This window comes from Vespa mandarinia, chromosome 21 (assembly GCF_050613455.1).
Source record: "Vespa mandarinia isolate Hongniang chromosome 21, ASM5061345v1, whole genome shotgun sequence".
Classification (NCBI taxonomy): domain Eukaryota; kingdom Metazoa; phylum Arthropoda; class Insecta; order Hymenoptera; family Vespidae; genus Vespa; species Vespa mandarinia.
Window position 1 is genome coordinate 1,462,501 of NC_140830.1, and position 18,457 is coordinate 1,480,957.

Here is an 18,457-nt window from a genome sequence, read left to right on the forward strand (position 1 = left end):
ATATATATATATATATATATATATATATTAAACAGCTAAAGAGTAAGTATCACTGATATTAATTACGAATATTAATTTGTCTTGCCTCTATCAACGTCGATCTAAACTAACGAGTTAATTTCTGATCCAACGATAAAAACTTATGTATATCATCTGATATATATATATCGAAAGTTTTTATCGTTAATATACTTATATAATTTATTTGTTGATATATATATATATATATATATATATATATATATATAAGTATATTCTCAAACGAACTCTCAAACATTTAATATACAACAATAAATCTCAAGGAGAATCATTAAAGCGTGATAGCATAGCCAATTGATAATTTATCGAAAAGAAAAGGAAGCAAAATAAAACATTCCAACCAATATATATATATATATATATATATATATATATATGTAAACTAACAAAATTTCAACAATTAGAATCTAAAAATTGTTAGAGATAATTTCGATTCGATTTAACGAATAGCAAAGGAACCCATTCGTTCGATCTTTCACAAATATTTAACATCGTGAAAATTGAATGATGTATGACCATTTAATGGGTCGATTTTCGTGCTAGAGAAGGATCACCGTTGCATTTTGTCAAAGAATAATAATAAAATAAGACCAGGACTAAAACCAGAATCAGGACCAGAACTAGGATCTTAGAATTAGGATTAGGATCAAAAATAGTAACATAGGCAAAGGGTTCCTTCGTTTATCGTTGGCAACATTATACCAAATGAAAGATACAACACACGTTTTTCGTTTGGGAAAGAGGGACGGGGTAACGACCTCTCTCTCTCTCTCTCTCTCTCTCTCTCTCTCTCTTTTTCTTTTACGTCGTCGACATGCAGATGACAGCGGTTCGTCGTAGCACACGACAGGCCTGGCCACAGCGTGTCTCTTGGCTCGCGCTTTTCCCATTAGCCTTAATGGACGTAGATTAGTCCTGCCGGCCGTCGTCTCCTACGGCAGGATTTAATGACTTGGCCGCACCCCTCGACCACCGATACCGACTTTACTCGCAACGAACCAACGAGTGAAAATAATGTGTTCTTATGGACGATCTCTCTCGTAGCTCTATCGAAACTCTACTTTAAACTCCTCACCCTCCTCTCCCAATTCATCCCTCACCATACTTCTCATCTCTTTCTCTCCCTCTCTCTCTCTCTCTCTCTCTCGCTCTTTCTCTTTCTCTTTGTCCTCTTTCTTTCTCTCGTTTACCTCCTAGGAAATTATGTTTATCTGAAAATGCTTTGCTAGGATCGTTTGCGTGCGCCGTTTTGTTATTAATCTTAAAAAAAAAAAGAGAAAACAGAACTATTAAGTAAAAAGTAAAAAGTAAAAAGTAAAAAAAAAAAAAAGAAAAAATATCTATCTATGTTAAAAAAGAAAATTATATACACACATACGCATACGCATAGAGAGACATAGACGTACAATATGGGGGGGGCGAGCAATAATCGATTTATTTCATTATTATGATTTTGCATATATGTAAGTACGGTACTATTTATAAAAAGCAAAAAGATTTACGTAACCTATATTTACATATGTACATGCATCGTATAGAAAAGAGATATAAAAAAAAAAGAAATAACTTTGTAAGGAGACTTTATTAAAAAAAAAAAAAAAAAGAAAAAAAAAAAGAACAAAGGAAAAAGAAGAAAAAAACATGAAAAGAAAAATTAACAAAGAGAGAAGAATAATTTTCGTTAATGTTGAAAAAAAAAATAATGTAATACGATTTGGAGAAAAGTAAGCACGTGTTATATATATATATATATATATATATATATATATATATATATATATATATTCTCTATTGCTTAAGAGGGTCGTAAAGATTTGAATAAAAGAAGAAAAAGAAAAAAAAAAGAAATCAAAAGAAGAAAAAAAAAGGAAACAAAAATTAACTTTCGCGATGAATCGTAATCGCGACACCAACACGTATATATATATATATATATATATATATATATATGTATGTGTAAGTATAATATAGTCCACCGTTACAGTCAAGATCGTTTTCGGAGATTACGAGAAACTACATTAGAACGGTCGTTGTAAATTTTCGTAATCTAGGCACAACACTGGCTCGAGTTAATCTCGATTAGCGATAACTCAACTCCGACTGTAATCTTGGAACGTAGTCTGGTTTATAAAGCGTAATACTAACTAAGATGGATTTTAAGCGATCGTATGACAAAGTAGCACACACAGTGTTAAGTTTTATATAAACTCGTTTAGATTCTTAAATGAGAATGATTGTATAATATACATACATACATACATACATACATACATACATACATACATACATACATATATATTTCTTTATCGATACATGAGCGTCGATATATAGAGGACCACACGTGATCGAAAGAGAGAAAGATGTACATGTCTAAGATAGAGATAGATAGATAAAGATAGAGAGAGTGAGAGAGAGAGAAAGAGAGAGAGTGAGAGAGATTCACTATTATCACTCTCATACATTACACACACATACACACATATATATATATACATTTACATAGAAGAAGGTTTACGATCGATCTGTCAGTTTGCAAGCAATTGCTAATAAAATGAGTCGGATGTGAAACAACCGACTGTCAAGCATAGTGACAAAACTTCCTTCCCCTCTCACTCTCTATCAATCTCTCTCTCTCTCTCTCTCTCTCTCTCTCTCTCTTTCTATCTATCTATCTATCTATCTATCTATCTATCTATCTATCTCTAAGTCTCTTTCGATCTTCTCAGTAAAGTGCGTCTAAGCATTTCCGTGGGGTTTCAACGTATGACGACATAGGTACACGTACTTACACACATAAACACATTCATACGATCACTATATATATATATATATATATATATATATATATATATATATATTTTACATCGTGTCGTGTAAACTGTAAGAGCGCAAACCGCGTTCTCTCAATGCTCTACTCTCTACTCTTTGTCGCATGATCGTAACATGACTCTACGGTAATCGAAGGAAGTTCTCTTCTCTTTATCTCTGTCTCTTTCCCCCTCTTTCTCGCTCTCTTTCGTTCTCTCTCTTTTTCTTTCTCACTCTGCCGATAGTTATCGCGTTATCTTTCTCGTTCGAGTCTCGTTTTTTTTTTTTTCTTTTTTTTTTTTTTTTTGTTCTAATCTCTCTCATTTAAACGCAAATATTTATACTCATTGCTTGACACTGCGAAGTCGAATTAATCCATTCGTGTTCGTATCCTCTCTCTCTCTCTCTCTCTCTCTCTTTCTCTCTTTTTCTCACATACTTATGTTTACTAACACATACACATATACACAAACTCACATATATATATATATATATATATATATATATATATATATATATATTCTTTCTTGTAACTGATTTACGAGCTTATGTCAAAGTTTACGGTATACGAGATTCTCACTATATAAATAGTTTATTGTATTTCTCAATGTATGTTATCGTTGTTGTTCTTGATTAGTATTAATCCTAATATCAATCGATTTTCTATAAAATGAACGACTTTAAATGAAATTATGTGGATTATTTTTTTTCTTTTTTCTTTTTTTTTTCTTTTTTCTTTCTTTCCTTTTATTTACCTTATTATTTACAAATATTGATAAATAAACGTAAACGTTTATTTATTAATATTCTCATTAAAACAATCTCGATAGAAATATTTTTCTTTTTCAGTCTCTTCGATAATACAATTTCGTTACTATGGTTCATTAATTATACAACGAGTTGCGAATTAATTATGAGAATTTTTCAATGTACAATTCAATTTCATTACAATACAGGAAATGTATAAAGGTAAGCATTGATAATTCTTTTTTTTTCTTTTTTTCTTTTTTTTTTCTATTTTGTTCTTTCAAAGAAAACTTAAAAAAGAAAGAATGGCTGATTACATATATATATATACATATATATATATATATATATATATACATATATATATATATATATATATATATATATATATAAATAAAAAGAAAAAAAAAAAAAAGAAATGATAAGAAAACTCAGAATGCAAAAAATATTCAGAGTGCAAAAGATTAATAAAAAAAACTTGTACGTTGAATTTTGGAAAATTTTTTTAATTATTATAAACCTTTCATTGAATTTTTTTTTTTCCATAGCAATAATAGATACAATTAATATTAGATTGGCCAATAAATAATGTCGGAATATTTATATTAACGTTCAGTATTTCTTTAAGCTTTTGATATATTACACAATAATATTATCGATATCGATATAATGGTTATAATATTTTTTTTTAATATACAATATATCATGTTACCATGCAAATAAATCATATATAATAAAAATTTATTTTACGTACGATTAAGTATTGACATATTGACAGTTTATAATTGTGTAAACTATTGATGTAATAAACGTAGAAACGAATATTATGAACGTAGAAACGAATGAATTATCATTGAATAATATGAATAACTGATTAATATTAATCTTTTACGTTTAATGCGACAATTTGAGTGGCGACGATTGATAGGTGACGATCTTCGTTTATATATTAAATTTGATCATTCAAATTTCAAGATTTAAGTGGAATATAATTTAGTAACGATTTATGAATAGATTCTCTCAGTTCTTTTGGAAAGTGTAAAATGATATTATATCTTAAAATAAAGATAAAATGATTTATATCAATAATTCTTTCTCGATTACGTTATTGACAATATTATTCGTGATTAATTCGGATTCGATGATCATAACATTAAATAAATTATTATTCTTTTCGAAAGTTTCGAAACACATTACGAGAATAGATTTCAAACGTAGACGAGTTTGATTTTAAACTGTTACAAAGACGTGATTCGATGATTTTTAAAGACGTGAATCGATGATTTTTAAAGATATTACTTCATAGATAAAATGATAATAATAATCGATCTAACGAAAATAATTATTAGATATAAGAAATCAGATAATTAGTTTTATTACCCTATAAAATTTTGATTATACAAAATCAACGTATAATATCTTGCGTGAATTTTCAAGAGGTACAATTAAAAATTAAAAAAAAAAAAAAAAAAAAAAAAGAAAAAGGTTCATATACTTAATGGCGAGCAATAATTTTTGAAATTGATATCTTTGAAAGTTTTCAATAATATTATCTATTATCAAACTAACGTATAATACGTACCAAAAAAAAAAAAAAAAAAAAAAAAAAAGAAAAGAACATTCGAGTAAACGAATAAAAGTATTATTATGATTACTTAAATATCATATTAAAAAAAAAAAAAAAAAAGAAAACACACTATACAGTTATAAACAAAAATGTAAATCGATCTGTATAATATTACGATAGGGGGTATTATTTATGGATTAAATCCGATTAATAGTAATTAAATTCCACAAAGACGTACCGACAGAGGAGAAATGCGTATCGAGCGGTATACCGAAAGAAGGCGGTTCACGATGGTTGAAAAAAGAAACCGTAAGAAAGTCTGGCATGTCTTCGCGGCTGATTAAACTCGAAACGGAGCATGAGAAAAGTAGGAGGGATAAAAGAACTGAAAGAGAGAAGGAGAAAGAATGAATGAGAGAGAGAGAGAGAGAGAGAGAGAGAGAGAGAGAGAGAGAACATGGTCTCTCCCTTGTGCGTGCACACACATATATATATATATATCTACATATACACGTATATCGAAAGAAGATGGCGCCTTTACCGAAATGGCTACACTTTCGTGCTGATAAAACTCGACGACCCTACGTAGAAAAGGAGGGTCAGAGAAAACGAGCAGGAACAGAGAGAGAGAGAGAAAGAGAGAGAGAGAGAGAGAGATAGATAGAGAGTGATAGAGAGAAAGAGAGAAAGAGAGAGAGAGAGAGAGAGATGGATGGATAGATAGATAGATATAGGGACGTTAGGTATCACCCTTCGCTACGACTGGTAACGAGGGGCGGAGTCGTCGTACGTGTCACACACCTGCCCATGAACTGCTTTAGATAGGTGACACCCGTTTTTACCCCTCTCATAGGTACACACATCCTTTCCCTTCTCTAGCCCTTCTTCTTCTTCTTTTTTTTTTCTATATACCGACTATATATATATATATATATATATAGGTAAAGTATTAGATCAAGATAGATGTTGTCTCTTACATTTTATCGTATAACGAGTTAGTTCGTAATAATAAACTCGTCATTTTACGTTTCAAAGTGCGATAACGTGTTTATGGTGTTTTCTTTTTCTTTCTTTCTTTCTTTTTTTTTTTTTCTTCTTCTTCTTTCGTTCTCTTTTCAACGTATACAACATGAACTAATATCTACTTTCTATTATTAACGTTACCATTGTTAAGAGATTATTTAAAGAAACATTTTTATAAGCTTTTTGTTTTCTTTTTTTTTTTTTTTTTTTCTTTTTTTTTCTTTTTTTTATAGTGCATTGTGAAATTAAGAAAAAAAATAGATATTATCGGATTGATCAATAAGATCAAGAATTTTTAGATATAAAATGTTAATAATAATTTATCAGAGAGAAGCTTACAGTATTGGATTGGTCAATAAGTTTAAATTGGAATTTTCAATTGTGAAATATTAATAATATGAAAGTGAATAATATATAAGTAATAAATTGATAAATAAGTTCTAACTTTTCGGATTATAAAATTTTTATAATTTATAACGAAAGATATTAGAGTAATAGGTTAATCGATAAGTTCAAAATTGTCATATAAATTTAATAAAGATTAGTATAAAGAATTAATGAAAATAAAACATTAACGATGATACATCCTTGGCTTGGCCAATAAATACAATTGGAATTATTAGATATGAAACATTAATAATTTATTAGAAAATGATATCGTATTAGATCGATCAATAAGTTCAAAATATTATATTATATAATATAACAACAATGATCGACGTTTTCATATATATATATATATATATATATATATATATATATAAAGTACTACATATTTTTCTTTGTAATCAAGTATAACATTGATCAATGAGTATATCTATATCGAAATTTTCACTTTAAAAAAATAATTAAGAAAAGGAATAATAAAAATTCAATCGCGTTACATATAAAATATAAAATACTGCGAATATTGTTATTAAATATAAATATAATAATTATCGATGATATATGCGATTCTTGATTAATGATACACGATTAGATTATTACCATAAACAATTTCTCCCCGATTGTTTAAAGAATTCAACGAGAGAGGAAAAGGATAGGAAAAACTTAAAAGGGATAGAAAAGGAAAGGAAAGGGGGGCGGGAGGCAGTAAGGGTGTACGAGTAGGATAGGAGGGCCGAATAAACGGTTAGACGAGTCTGGTGATTGTATTTCGATGGGGGGAGGGACCTGAGCACAGCCCGATTAGCAATCGCCATGGAAACAAGCAGTTGATGCGATCAGTTTGCGCATGAGAAGAAAGGGGTTGCACAAGATACGCATATATATATATATATATATATATATATATATATATAAATGTACGCGTATATAGAATGGGTAGTTATATACTAAAGTGATATAGACAGTGTAGATGTACAAAGACATTAGTGGGTAAACGTGTCTACATTCTAATTGTATATAACTCTATACAACGTGACTGCATTCTAGCAGCTTGGCATATATATATATATATATATATATATATGTGTGTGTGTATATATATATATATTATATATTATATAGTCGTTGCATTTAAAGCGGACGACGATGAAGATGGCGATGACGCCCGGGGTTGGTGGTAGTGATGGTTATGGTTGATGGTGATGGTAGTGGTAGTGGTAACGTTGGTGATATCGGGGATGGCAATGGTTGGGTGAGAGATAGATTGAGGGAACCGTGCCGAAAACGGTTGAGGGTGAGAAAGAAGGAAACAGAGGAAGGTAGAGATAGAAGCGACAGGAACAATGTGCATCGAGATAGATAGAGAGAGAGAGAGAGAGAGAGAGAGAGAGAGAGAAAGAGATAGAAAGTGGTAGAGCGAAAGGGGTATGGAAAGGAAGAAGACAAAGTGAGAAAGATAGAAAGAGAGAGAGAGACGCGAATGGCAGAGGTAGAGATATAGAGAACCGTCGGATCTGGAGCTGGAGGAAGAGGAGGTAGAGGTAGAGGTAGAGGTAGAGGTAGAGGAGGAGGAGAAGGAGGAAGAGAGTGGCGGAATCGGTAGAAAGCAGCAGTTGCCGCTCTCGGGGGCGGCTGGCTGTTATCATGAGAAACAAGCTTCCACTCTGATTTTTTAATCCGATCCGCACCCCCTGCCACCGACTGAATTTTAAAATAACTGCAGAACGCCATTTGCTCCTCGCAAACAGACTGGGGTTAAGCCATCCCTCTCTACCTACTCTACCACCACCTCCTCTTTCACCTTCCTCTCTCGGCCTTTCCACCTTCTTTCTCTTTTACTCCTCTTTTTTTTTCCTTTTTTTTCTTTTTTTTCTTTTTTTTTTTACTTTTCTTTCTATCTCTCTCTTTCTCTGTATTTCTCTCTCTCTCTCTCTCTCTCATTTTTTTCCACTCTGTTTCAACGATCCAGAGCCAGTTCGTCGTCGTACTCCCTTTTACCCTTTTACGTCTCTTCTTCGCGTTTATCCTGTATGTACGAGAGACGACGACGTATCAGCCATGGGACACGCGTGTGCGTTCGTACATTTTTACGGGATTCTCTGAATGGAGTGAGAGAGAGAGAGAGAGAGAGAGAGAGAGAGGGAGGGAGAGACTCTGATATAGAAGAGGAGGATTCGAAAAGAAAGAGATGTGTATCGGTATGAAAGCGGGACCAATGCTGCCAAATTGAAATGTTTAGAGTCTTCGTTTTCTACCATCGCCCGTATATATTCCTACCACCTGAATAAAACCAAACTGTTGAAATTTGCGATCGGCCAGAGTGCCTGAGCATGAAGAGGATAGGAAAAAGGGATTGAGAGATGAGGCATAGGGGGAAGGGACAGAAGGGAGAGTGAAATGGGAGTGAGAAAAGGGTGATAGATATATTTGTATGTTGTCCTTCGTTCTCTCTCTCTCTCTCTCTCTCTCTCTCTCTCTCTCTCTCTCTTTGTAGGCAGAAAGAAAGCTGGATAAGTGACAGTTTTATTAATTTTCCATCTCCTGGTGTTTTCTCTGCAGTGTTGGTAGGTCTCTCCCTTCCTCCTTCTCTCTCTCTCTCTCTCTCTCTCTCTCTCTTCTGTCTTTCACATACACACACACACACACACACAGATACACACGTACACATATCAACATTCTCTGGCTATCTCTTTCTCTACCCACGCGTCGCGTTCCATAGGGTGAAAATAAAGCTCAATAATGGCGACGGCCGTGACGTTGGGGCTACCTTTCGATGTCTCTTTGAAATGAAATAAATCGTCAGCCGTTCTCACTGTTCTATGTCTCAATGTTATCAATTCTTTCTCTCTCTCTCTCTCTCTCACTCTCTTTTCTGAATTCTTAAAGAAAAGAAAAAAAGAGAGATAGAGAGAGAGAGAAGATTGTCGCTCGTTTTCCGGTAAAACGATCCTATCGCATCGTATATACATATTTCTTTTTCTATTACACGCGTACAAATCCATCAAACGATATTTCTTATTTAACGTAATCCCCGTTAGAATTATTTGCATTATGACGCAATGGCGTCATATCCTCGTTGAATAATATATATACGATACATATCGTAGATATATCGTATGATCTTTTATCGAAGAAAATTATTCACACGATTTATGAATCAAGAGAGTTCTTGGTCGAGAAAAGAATGGTATCGAAAAAAAAAAGAAAACAAAAGAAAGAAAAGGGAAAGCAAAAAAGAACAGGAAAAAAAAAGAAAAAAGAAAAAAAACGAAGAGAGTGAAAGAGAGAGAGAGAGAGAGAGAGAGAGAGAGATCATGCGGAGTATGAGGATCTCGTAGAAAAGCCGTTAGAGTACTTAGAGTTTCGAGCCGAAGTAGTCGCGTCTCATCTCCCTTGGGTGGTGCTCTTATCGGTTGGAAAAAGAAAAACGTCGGTCGAGAATAGAGAAAGAGAGGATGGTACATATCTAACGGTAGAGAGGAAAAAGACAGAAGATGAATGAGAGAGAGAGAGAGAGAGAGAGAGAGAAAGAGAGAGTACTGGACGGTCGCCCGACGCTGGAAAATTTAATTTCGATCCCGTCGATTCAGCAGTTATACCAAAGTTTAATCTTTGATAAGGGTTAGTCTTTTAGTAATGGGATCCCAGAGGGTCGGTCGCTTCGGACGGACTGGGTGAGGTAGACGACTAAAGAAAGGAGAGAGAGAAAAAAAAAGATAGAAAGAGATAGATAGATAGAGAAAGAAAGAAAGTAAGAGAGAGAGAGAGAGAGAGAGAGAGAGAGAGAGAAAGGACAGAGGACACCTCTCCTCCTTTTTTTTTAGGATGGAAGGGAAAGAGCTTAAACCGTTAGATAGAGATCTGCTCTTGGGATGAAAGTACTACCTTTCCGCTTATAGCCTCTCTCTCTCTCTCTCTCTCTCTCTCTCTCTCTTTTAACTAAGCAGGACTCAGACTTTTATAACGTTCGCGAAGGCGTAACGAGTCTCACGATTGGATAAGTTTTCCCGACACGACCTTCCGCGGTGATTCCAGGATTCCTTCTTTTCTTTCCTTTTCTTTTTTTTTCTCTCTTCTTCTTCTTCTATCTGTCCTTCCTTCCTTCCTTCCTTCCTTCCTTCCTTCCTTCCTTCCTTCCTCCTTTCTTTCTCTTTTTCTCTTCATCGTCCTCTCCAAAGCGACTTTACCTTCTCCTCCTTCTGGTCTATTCCAGACCGCTTGTATCCGGGTCACGCGCATCCTTCAGACGATGAAGACGCTTAACGATCGGATGGCTTAATAAACGGATAACTCGTACGATCGTAACCGCGTTCCAATTAAGGAACCAAGAAATAGATGTAGAAATAGTAGAAGAAGAAAACGAGGATAAAGATGAAGGAGAAGAAGAAGAAGATGATGATAATGATGATGATGATGATGATGATGATGATGAAGAAGATGACGATGAAAAAGAAGAAGAATAATAGCCGTGTTGTTCCTTATTTACGATATTTAGTATATCTAAGTTTTATTTATAACTCGAATTAACATTGACTTATTACTTCGGTCGTTCCTTTTAATACCGCTAATTAATGCTAATTAGCCGGCTTATTTGTTTGAATTTCAAATGGGTCAATGGGAAAATGATAATGGATAAAGATGATCGAGATAAATAGATAGATAGATAGGTAGATAGATAGATAGATAGATAGATCTTTCGTATAAGATAGACATAAGGATCTAATGATTTATATCGATATTGTTCTAAATTATTTATCTATCTTTAGATTTTTTAATCTTTTCAAATGTAAACGTTTAACGTTTAACGTCGTACTAGTCTATGTAAAAATTTCCAAAGTATTTCGATTGCCACGATTATTACGAATGGCCGGAAGAAATTTTTAAACTTAAAACTATACAATCGTAAAAAAGATTTTTTTTTTGTTTTTTTTTCTTTTTTTGCACGATTGATCAGCTACGACATATAAAAGCACGTAAGCTTCGAAAATTAAGAATCGTAAATGTAAATGTGAATTTTTATATGATAATTGTGTTTGCTCTGATCTCACTTTTTATTTCTACTTTATTTCTTTATGTTTTTTTTTTTTTTTTTTTTTTTTTTATTTTCTTTTAATTTTTTTTTTTTTTCTTCGCTTCTTTCGTTACAGTTATGGGATGGATTTGAACGGTGCTAGGCGGAAAAATGCTACGAGAGAAACGACGAGCACTTTGAAGGCTTGGCTGAACGAACATAAGAAGAATCCTTATCCTACTAAGGGCGAGAAGATCATGCTGGCCATAATCACGAAGATGACGTTGACGCAGGTCTCGACGTGGTTTGCCAATGCACGAAGGAGATTGAAAAAGGAGAATAAAATGACGTGGGAACCACGTAACAGAGTCGAGGATGAGGATAACAATAACGAGGATGACGATAGCGGTAGAAAGAGCGTCGATGAAAAGGATCGTCTCGGTGAGTTTTATTTTAATAGACTTTTTACACTGATTGAATCTCTTTATTTACGTCTATCAAAAAGTTCTGCTTTAACATGGATTCTTCTTTTTTTTTTTTTTTTTTTTTTTTTTGTTTCTTTTTTGTTCTTTTTTTGTTCTTTTTTTCTTCAACTTTTACGGACTAGTATATGATATAAATACGTGACGTGTTAATATCAACGATAATTATGAATTTTTAAATAACGTCCGAATGTATCGTGTTCTATTCCAAGGAAGATTAATTTTTTCTCTCTCTAATTAATTGACTTAATTAATCAAAAGAAAAATCAAAGATTGTTAATATTAATAGAAATTAACGTGTCAATTCTCGAATAGGTTATACTTATTATCTTCTTGCGAAGGATTAACTTTTAATTGATATAAAAAAAAAAGAGTGAAAAAAAGAAAAAAAATAAATAAATAAATAAAAAAAGGAAAAAAAAAAATAAAAAGAAAAGGACCAATCATCGAAGAAGCAATTGTTAATGTTTAATAAAAAATTATCTCGTTGAAATTGAACGTCGTGAAAAATAGCGTCAAAAAAAAAAACAACAGAAACAATCAAAAAAAAAAAAAAAACAAAACAAAACAAAACAAAAAGGAATAGGTATATTAACTTCTTTAATTCACGAATCAAAATTGACAGGAGTAGAAGTAGAAGTAGAAGGAGGAGGAGGAGGAGGAGGAGGTGGAAGAGGAGAACTTTTCGGTAGATCCAAATTCATTACAGATAATGAAATCAACGATAAAAATGTGATAATGTTATTAGGACGTCATACCATAAAGGAGGATAAATTCGATAATTACAGATTCAAAGGATTCGGGTACGGGTTCGAGCGAGGACGGTGAACGGCCAGCTCATAGATTGGACCTATTACATGGCACCAGTGGTGGTTCTGCTGGAGCACAGGGTAGAACGGAGAGTGAATGGAGTGAGTCACGTGCGGACAGTGGTCCGGATAGTCCGGAATGTTTATACGATCAAAGGGAGCCAAGGCATCCCTTACAGCTTCAACATCCGGCGTACCTTGCATCAAGCCATGGACGATTACTTCGTCATCCATCGCCGGAGAGTACGTCGCCTAGCGGTCATCATCATTTACCACCTAGTACGAGTGCACCATCGACGGGTAGTGCAGTGACGACGAAGCCAAGGATTTGGTCGTTGGCCGACATGGCAAGTAAGGATGGTGAACAACAAAGTCCTAATCCAACGACGATGACGGGTCTAACGTCGCCGTATGCTGGTACGGGAGGAGGAGGTGGAGTTGGTGGTGGTGGTGGCGGTGGTGGTGGTGGTGGAGGAGGAGGAGGAGGAGGAGGAGGAGGCGGTGGTGGTGGTGGTGGTGGTGGCGGTGGAGTAGGAGGAGGAGGAGCTGGTACAGGTGGTGTTCCTGGAAAGCTAGTGAGCCCATTGGCGAGTCGTTTACCACCTCATCATCCGTTACACCCAGTGATGCATCCAGGTACACAATTTGTAAGGCCTCACCCGGACTTTTATCGAAACTTCTATGGGGCCTCCCATCTTGGTTCCGGAGATATGTCATTGCTTGAAAGTTACTCGAGAACATTGGGCGGTCTTGGTGGTGTTATGCCACCCTCGACCGCTCCGAGCATATTAACGTCATCCTCCTCGTCAATACCAGGCGCCAATAATGCTAAACCGTTCTCGATCAATGGAAATTCCGGCGTTACCGGTGGACATACGGTTATGCTTACAACAGCATCGTCCGGTCTCTCGCCGTCGTCATCATCGACGGCATCCTCAGGTGGATCTGATCATTCGCCTCATCCGACTGGTGGCTTGCCACCAAGTCAAGAGCTCAAATCGCCTGGACGAGTGTGATTCGACGTATAATAAATAAATAAATAAATAAATAAATAAATAAATAAATAAATACAAGAAAAAAACAAACAAACAAACAAAAAGTAAGTGTCTCAACTCTTTAAACGAAGAAATATAAAGGTGGGAAAAAGAAAAAAAAAGAATGGGAAAAGGAAACAACAACAACAAAAACAACAACGACAACAACAACAAGAAAAAAGAAAGAAAGAAAGGAGGAAAGGAAGATGGGAAAAAAAAAGAAAAAAGAAGAGGAAAAAGAAGAAGAAGAAGAAAAGAAAAATAATAGAGACAAGACTTTTACGGTCGCCATACGATTATTTCATCGTATGCGACAAACTGTGCTGTGCTCTGGTGTGTCCGACAATAATGACAGACTACAATCTTGTAATTAGTGTACAGTGTGAACGACATTGGAGTATGATAACTTCACAACACGGCCACCCCTTTTTATCCCGCTTTTATCCCCCTCACCCAATTTCCATCATTCCTCTCCTGTCCTTATCCCAATCCCTTTCCCAATTCACATCCACATTGTCTTCGATCAACGAGAAATCGTAGTCCTGAATATCCGTAAAAGCTACGGCTATCATGGTAAAACTATCCTAGCGCTGACTCGATAGTAACACATTATATATAAATATTATATATATATATATATATATATATATATATATATATAAATATACATAAACATATGACGATAATATTATTATTTATGCGTTTGTAAATAGTAGAGATGGCCTAGTAGAGAGCGTCCGGCCAGTGTATGTATTGTATGTAGAGTAGGTACACAATTATTATTATTATTATTATTATTATTATTATTATTATTTCATATTATTAATATTAATATTATTATTATTATTATTATTATTATTATTATTATTATTATTATTATTATTATTATTATTATTATTATTATCATTATTAATAATATTATTATTTTTAATATTATTATTATCACGAGATCATTATTCGTACCGATGATCATCGTCCTCTTCATCATAGTCATCGTCATCGTCATAATCATTATTATTATTAATATTATTATTATTATTATTATTATTATTATTATTATTATTATTATTATTATTATTATTATTATTATTATTATTAATATGATTAATTATTATTGTTATCGCAATGTTTATATCATCTATTCGCGTCGGCTCGGTCGATTGTGACGAGGTATGGATTCCGCTCGCGATTTGCCTCACCATTGAGATTCCCGTTACGCTCTATCATCGCGTTGACAAAAGTAAAACATAAACAAAAAGATAAAAGAAATCATTGTCCGTGAAAAAGTATGAGAGAGAGAGAGAGAGGGAGAGGGAGAGAGAGAGAGAGAGAGAGTGCGAAGACAACGGGAAAGGTGTTATATTTAAGTGTGTGAAAGGGCGTGTTGAAAGGGCGTAACGGTCGTTTAAAGGAAGAAAAAGAGAAAAAAGAAAAAAGCAAAAAATGAAAAAAATGCAAAAAAAAAAGAAGAGGAAGACGAAGAAGAAGAAGAGGAAGAAGACGAGGAGGAAGAAGAAAAGGAAAAAAAGAACACACACAAACACACAAACAAGCAGCTGAAAAGAAAATGGGGGAAAAGAAAACATATCGTGTCATGTCGATAGCGAACGAGATTGCCATCACCTTTTAGTCATTCGTGTCAAAAACAAAATTTCACGCGGCTCAACGCGATTGCCACATTGGCAGTGCCCAACGAGCGCAGACTGTGTCTTTTCGCAATAAATGAATCATTACGAAAAAAAAAAAAAAAAAAAAAAAAAAGAAAACAACAGAAAGAAATGGAATGAAATTTATAATTCCCTTATTATACTCCGTAATACCATTCCCTCCCCCATACTCCTTATTTCTCCACTCACTATCAATTTCATAATATATATATATAGATATAGATATAGATATAGATATAGATATACATATATATAAATATAATTAGACTTAGATCAACCGGTAAGTAAAGAATTATTATCTCACAATTTTTTGATCAATCTTTCTTTTTTATTTTATATATAAATATATGTATATATATATATATATATAAAATATATAATATATTTTTTATTTCTAATATTTTCAATATTTCTAATACTTTTATATATAAATAATATCATTATATAATATTTAATATTTATAATATTTTTTATTTCGACATATATATATATATATATATATATATATATATATATATAAAGTATCTATTCCGAAGAAAAAAAAAGGAGATAACATCATTTAATTGAGAATAAGGAAAGAAAAAAAAAAAGAAAGAAAAGAAAAAATAAGACAATTAGGGCAAAAAATAAAGATATTTCAGAAATCCGATAAGAACAGTTATATATATATATATATATATATATGTACACATAGTATATGGAGTATCATCGTGACATCAATCGTTAACAAGTGAATCACATCTGAGATTCATCCTGGCGCCTGAATCCGAAGAGAAAATGAAAGACAATAACTTCGATAGAGTAGTCGAAAGAATAGAATAGACTAGAGCAAAATGGAATAGAATAGAATAGAATGGAATAGAATGGAATAGAATAGAATAGAATAGAGTAAACCAATGGAGAAAAGATGAGAGTAGAGGAGAAGAGGAAAGAGGGGTATATCTTCTCCGTCCACATCGTAGTCTGGATGAATATGAAACGTCCTCTCGTTCTTGGAACCGGCCGCTGGATGTACTTATAAAAATGCAAAGCGCGACCGACTTCTGGGTGGTTGCGGGACAAGCCTGGTTATTAGTAAACATTTAAATCGACAATCGCTATAGGTATACACATTGGACAGCAAGGGAATGCTGGTCTCGTTTCATCTCTCTTTCTCTCTCTTTCTCTCTCTCTCTCTCTCTCTCTCTCATTCTTTTCGATTCGGAACGAACGAAGTAGCCAACGTAGGAGAAAGAGACACAGATACACAGAATAAGAAAGAAAGAGAGAGATATCTACGTAGGTTGCGACCGATCGGTCGCAGTGGAGGAAACAAGAAATCAAGCTTGGAGACCACCCGCCAAGGCCTTGGGGGCACAGAACCGCGGATCCCAAGGAGGTCCATCCCGTCTTCATGAATCAACTCGTTCCTGAATCGGCATAAACTTTCAAAGGGTTGTAGAACTCGCCCCCTTCCCATACCTCCTCTCTACCTACCTACCTACCTACCTACCTACCTACCTACCTACCTACCTACCTATCTACCTACCTACCACGCCTTACTTGTCTTATATATACCTTTCATCTCGTCCACCTAGATCTTTCAAAGTTATGCGCTCGATCTTTTGTATCCTTTTTCTTTCCAATCGCCCGCTCCCCCCCCCCTCCCTCACCATCATCATCCCCACCCCGTGCTCTTACCCTTAGAGGTTACTTACTTATTCTTATTGAAAAATCTTTAAAGTCGTGAGACTCGTCGAAGTAAATCAAAAATAAAGAGAGATAGATAGATAGAGAATGTGTGAGAAAAAGAGAGAGAGAGAGATTTAGTATCGGTAGCTAATAATAATGAAGGATAGTCGAATACCTTTGAAACGTTGGAACGTCGTTAGTATCCAAGAATGCTACTGCAATCGCACGTTAAAGTCGTTTTACGTGACCGTAAAGATACCACAATGGGGAAAAAAAAATATATATATATATATATATATATATATATATATATATATATATGTACGTATAAATGTGGGAACATACGGAAATACCTTAGACCTCTGTTACGCATATATATATATATATATATATATATATATATATATATATATATGTAAGTGCGAATGCATATACAAACGTTTTACAAATGCAGTGGTGGTAGTCCAGTTGTAAAACGATCATGTTCAACGGCATTTACGAAGACAAGATTATCTACCGGCACGGGTAGGACCATTATGGTTTTCAAGTTTGCTAACGTTAATTTACGCTTTAAAGAGAGGGAGATATAAAACGGGAAAGAGAAAAGAGAGAGAGAGAGAGAGAAAAGGAAAAGGAAAGGAAAGAAATTAGATGGTAATCATCGATACGATGAGACATCTTAGCACGCGTTATCGTGATCTTTTAAGGGACCAGGAGGGGAGGGAGGGGGGTAGAGAGGGACTCTTTTCATTCTTACGCCTTTCGCGATATCCATTAGAACGTGTGTATATATGTAATCAACATCATCATTGGTGGTATATGGTGCGTTTATTTATTCTGACGTATTTGACGTGACATCTTTAATACCCGCGAGTTTTTCTCTTTTCCTTCTTTTTTTCTTCCTTCCTTTCTTTCTTTCTTTTGTGTTTTTCTTTTTTCTTTTTTTTCTTTTTTCTACTTTCCGTAGTACTGCGCGCATCATGCGTATATTGCAGTTCAGTTCGCATACTTATCCGACGATTGAAATTTGTTATTCGAAATTGTTTAATGTTTTTTCTTTTTTTTTTTTTATCCAAATTTAATATTCCAGTCTAATGTTTTTCTTCCAAAACAAAACAAAAAAAAGATATATATATATATATATATATATATATAATATATATATATAAATCTATAAAAAAATGAAATCTTTTTGGGATATTTAAGGACAAG

The 18,457-nt window shown here is 33.8% G+C and overlaps 1 protein-coding gene across 5 annotated transcripts in view; it reads left to right on the plus strand.

The window, feature by feature from the left end:
- The window catches only part of mirr (iroquois-class homeodomain protein mirror), a 57,824-nt gene extending 42,579 nt beyond the window's left edge, over positions 1-15,245 (plus strand). For all 5 annotated transcript variants that reach the window (XM_085663321.1, XM_085663317.1, XM_085663320.1 and 2 more), the window contains 2 exons: positions 11,719-12,023; positions 12,853-15,245. In XM_085663321.1, coding sequence (XP_085519447.1) covers positions 11,719-12,023; positions 12,853-13,889 — 1,342 coding nt within the window. In that variant the 3' untranslated portion in view covers positions 13,890-15,245. The remainder of the gene's footprint in view (positions 1-11,718; positions 12,024-12,852) is intronic.
- The last annotated feature ends 3,212 nt before the right edge of the window (positions 15,246-18,457 follow it).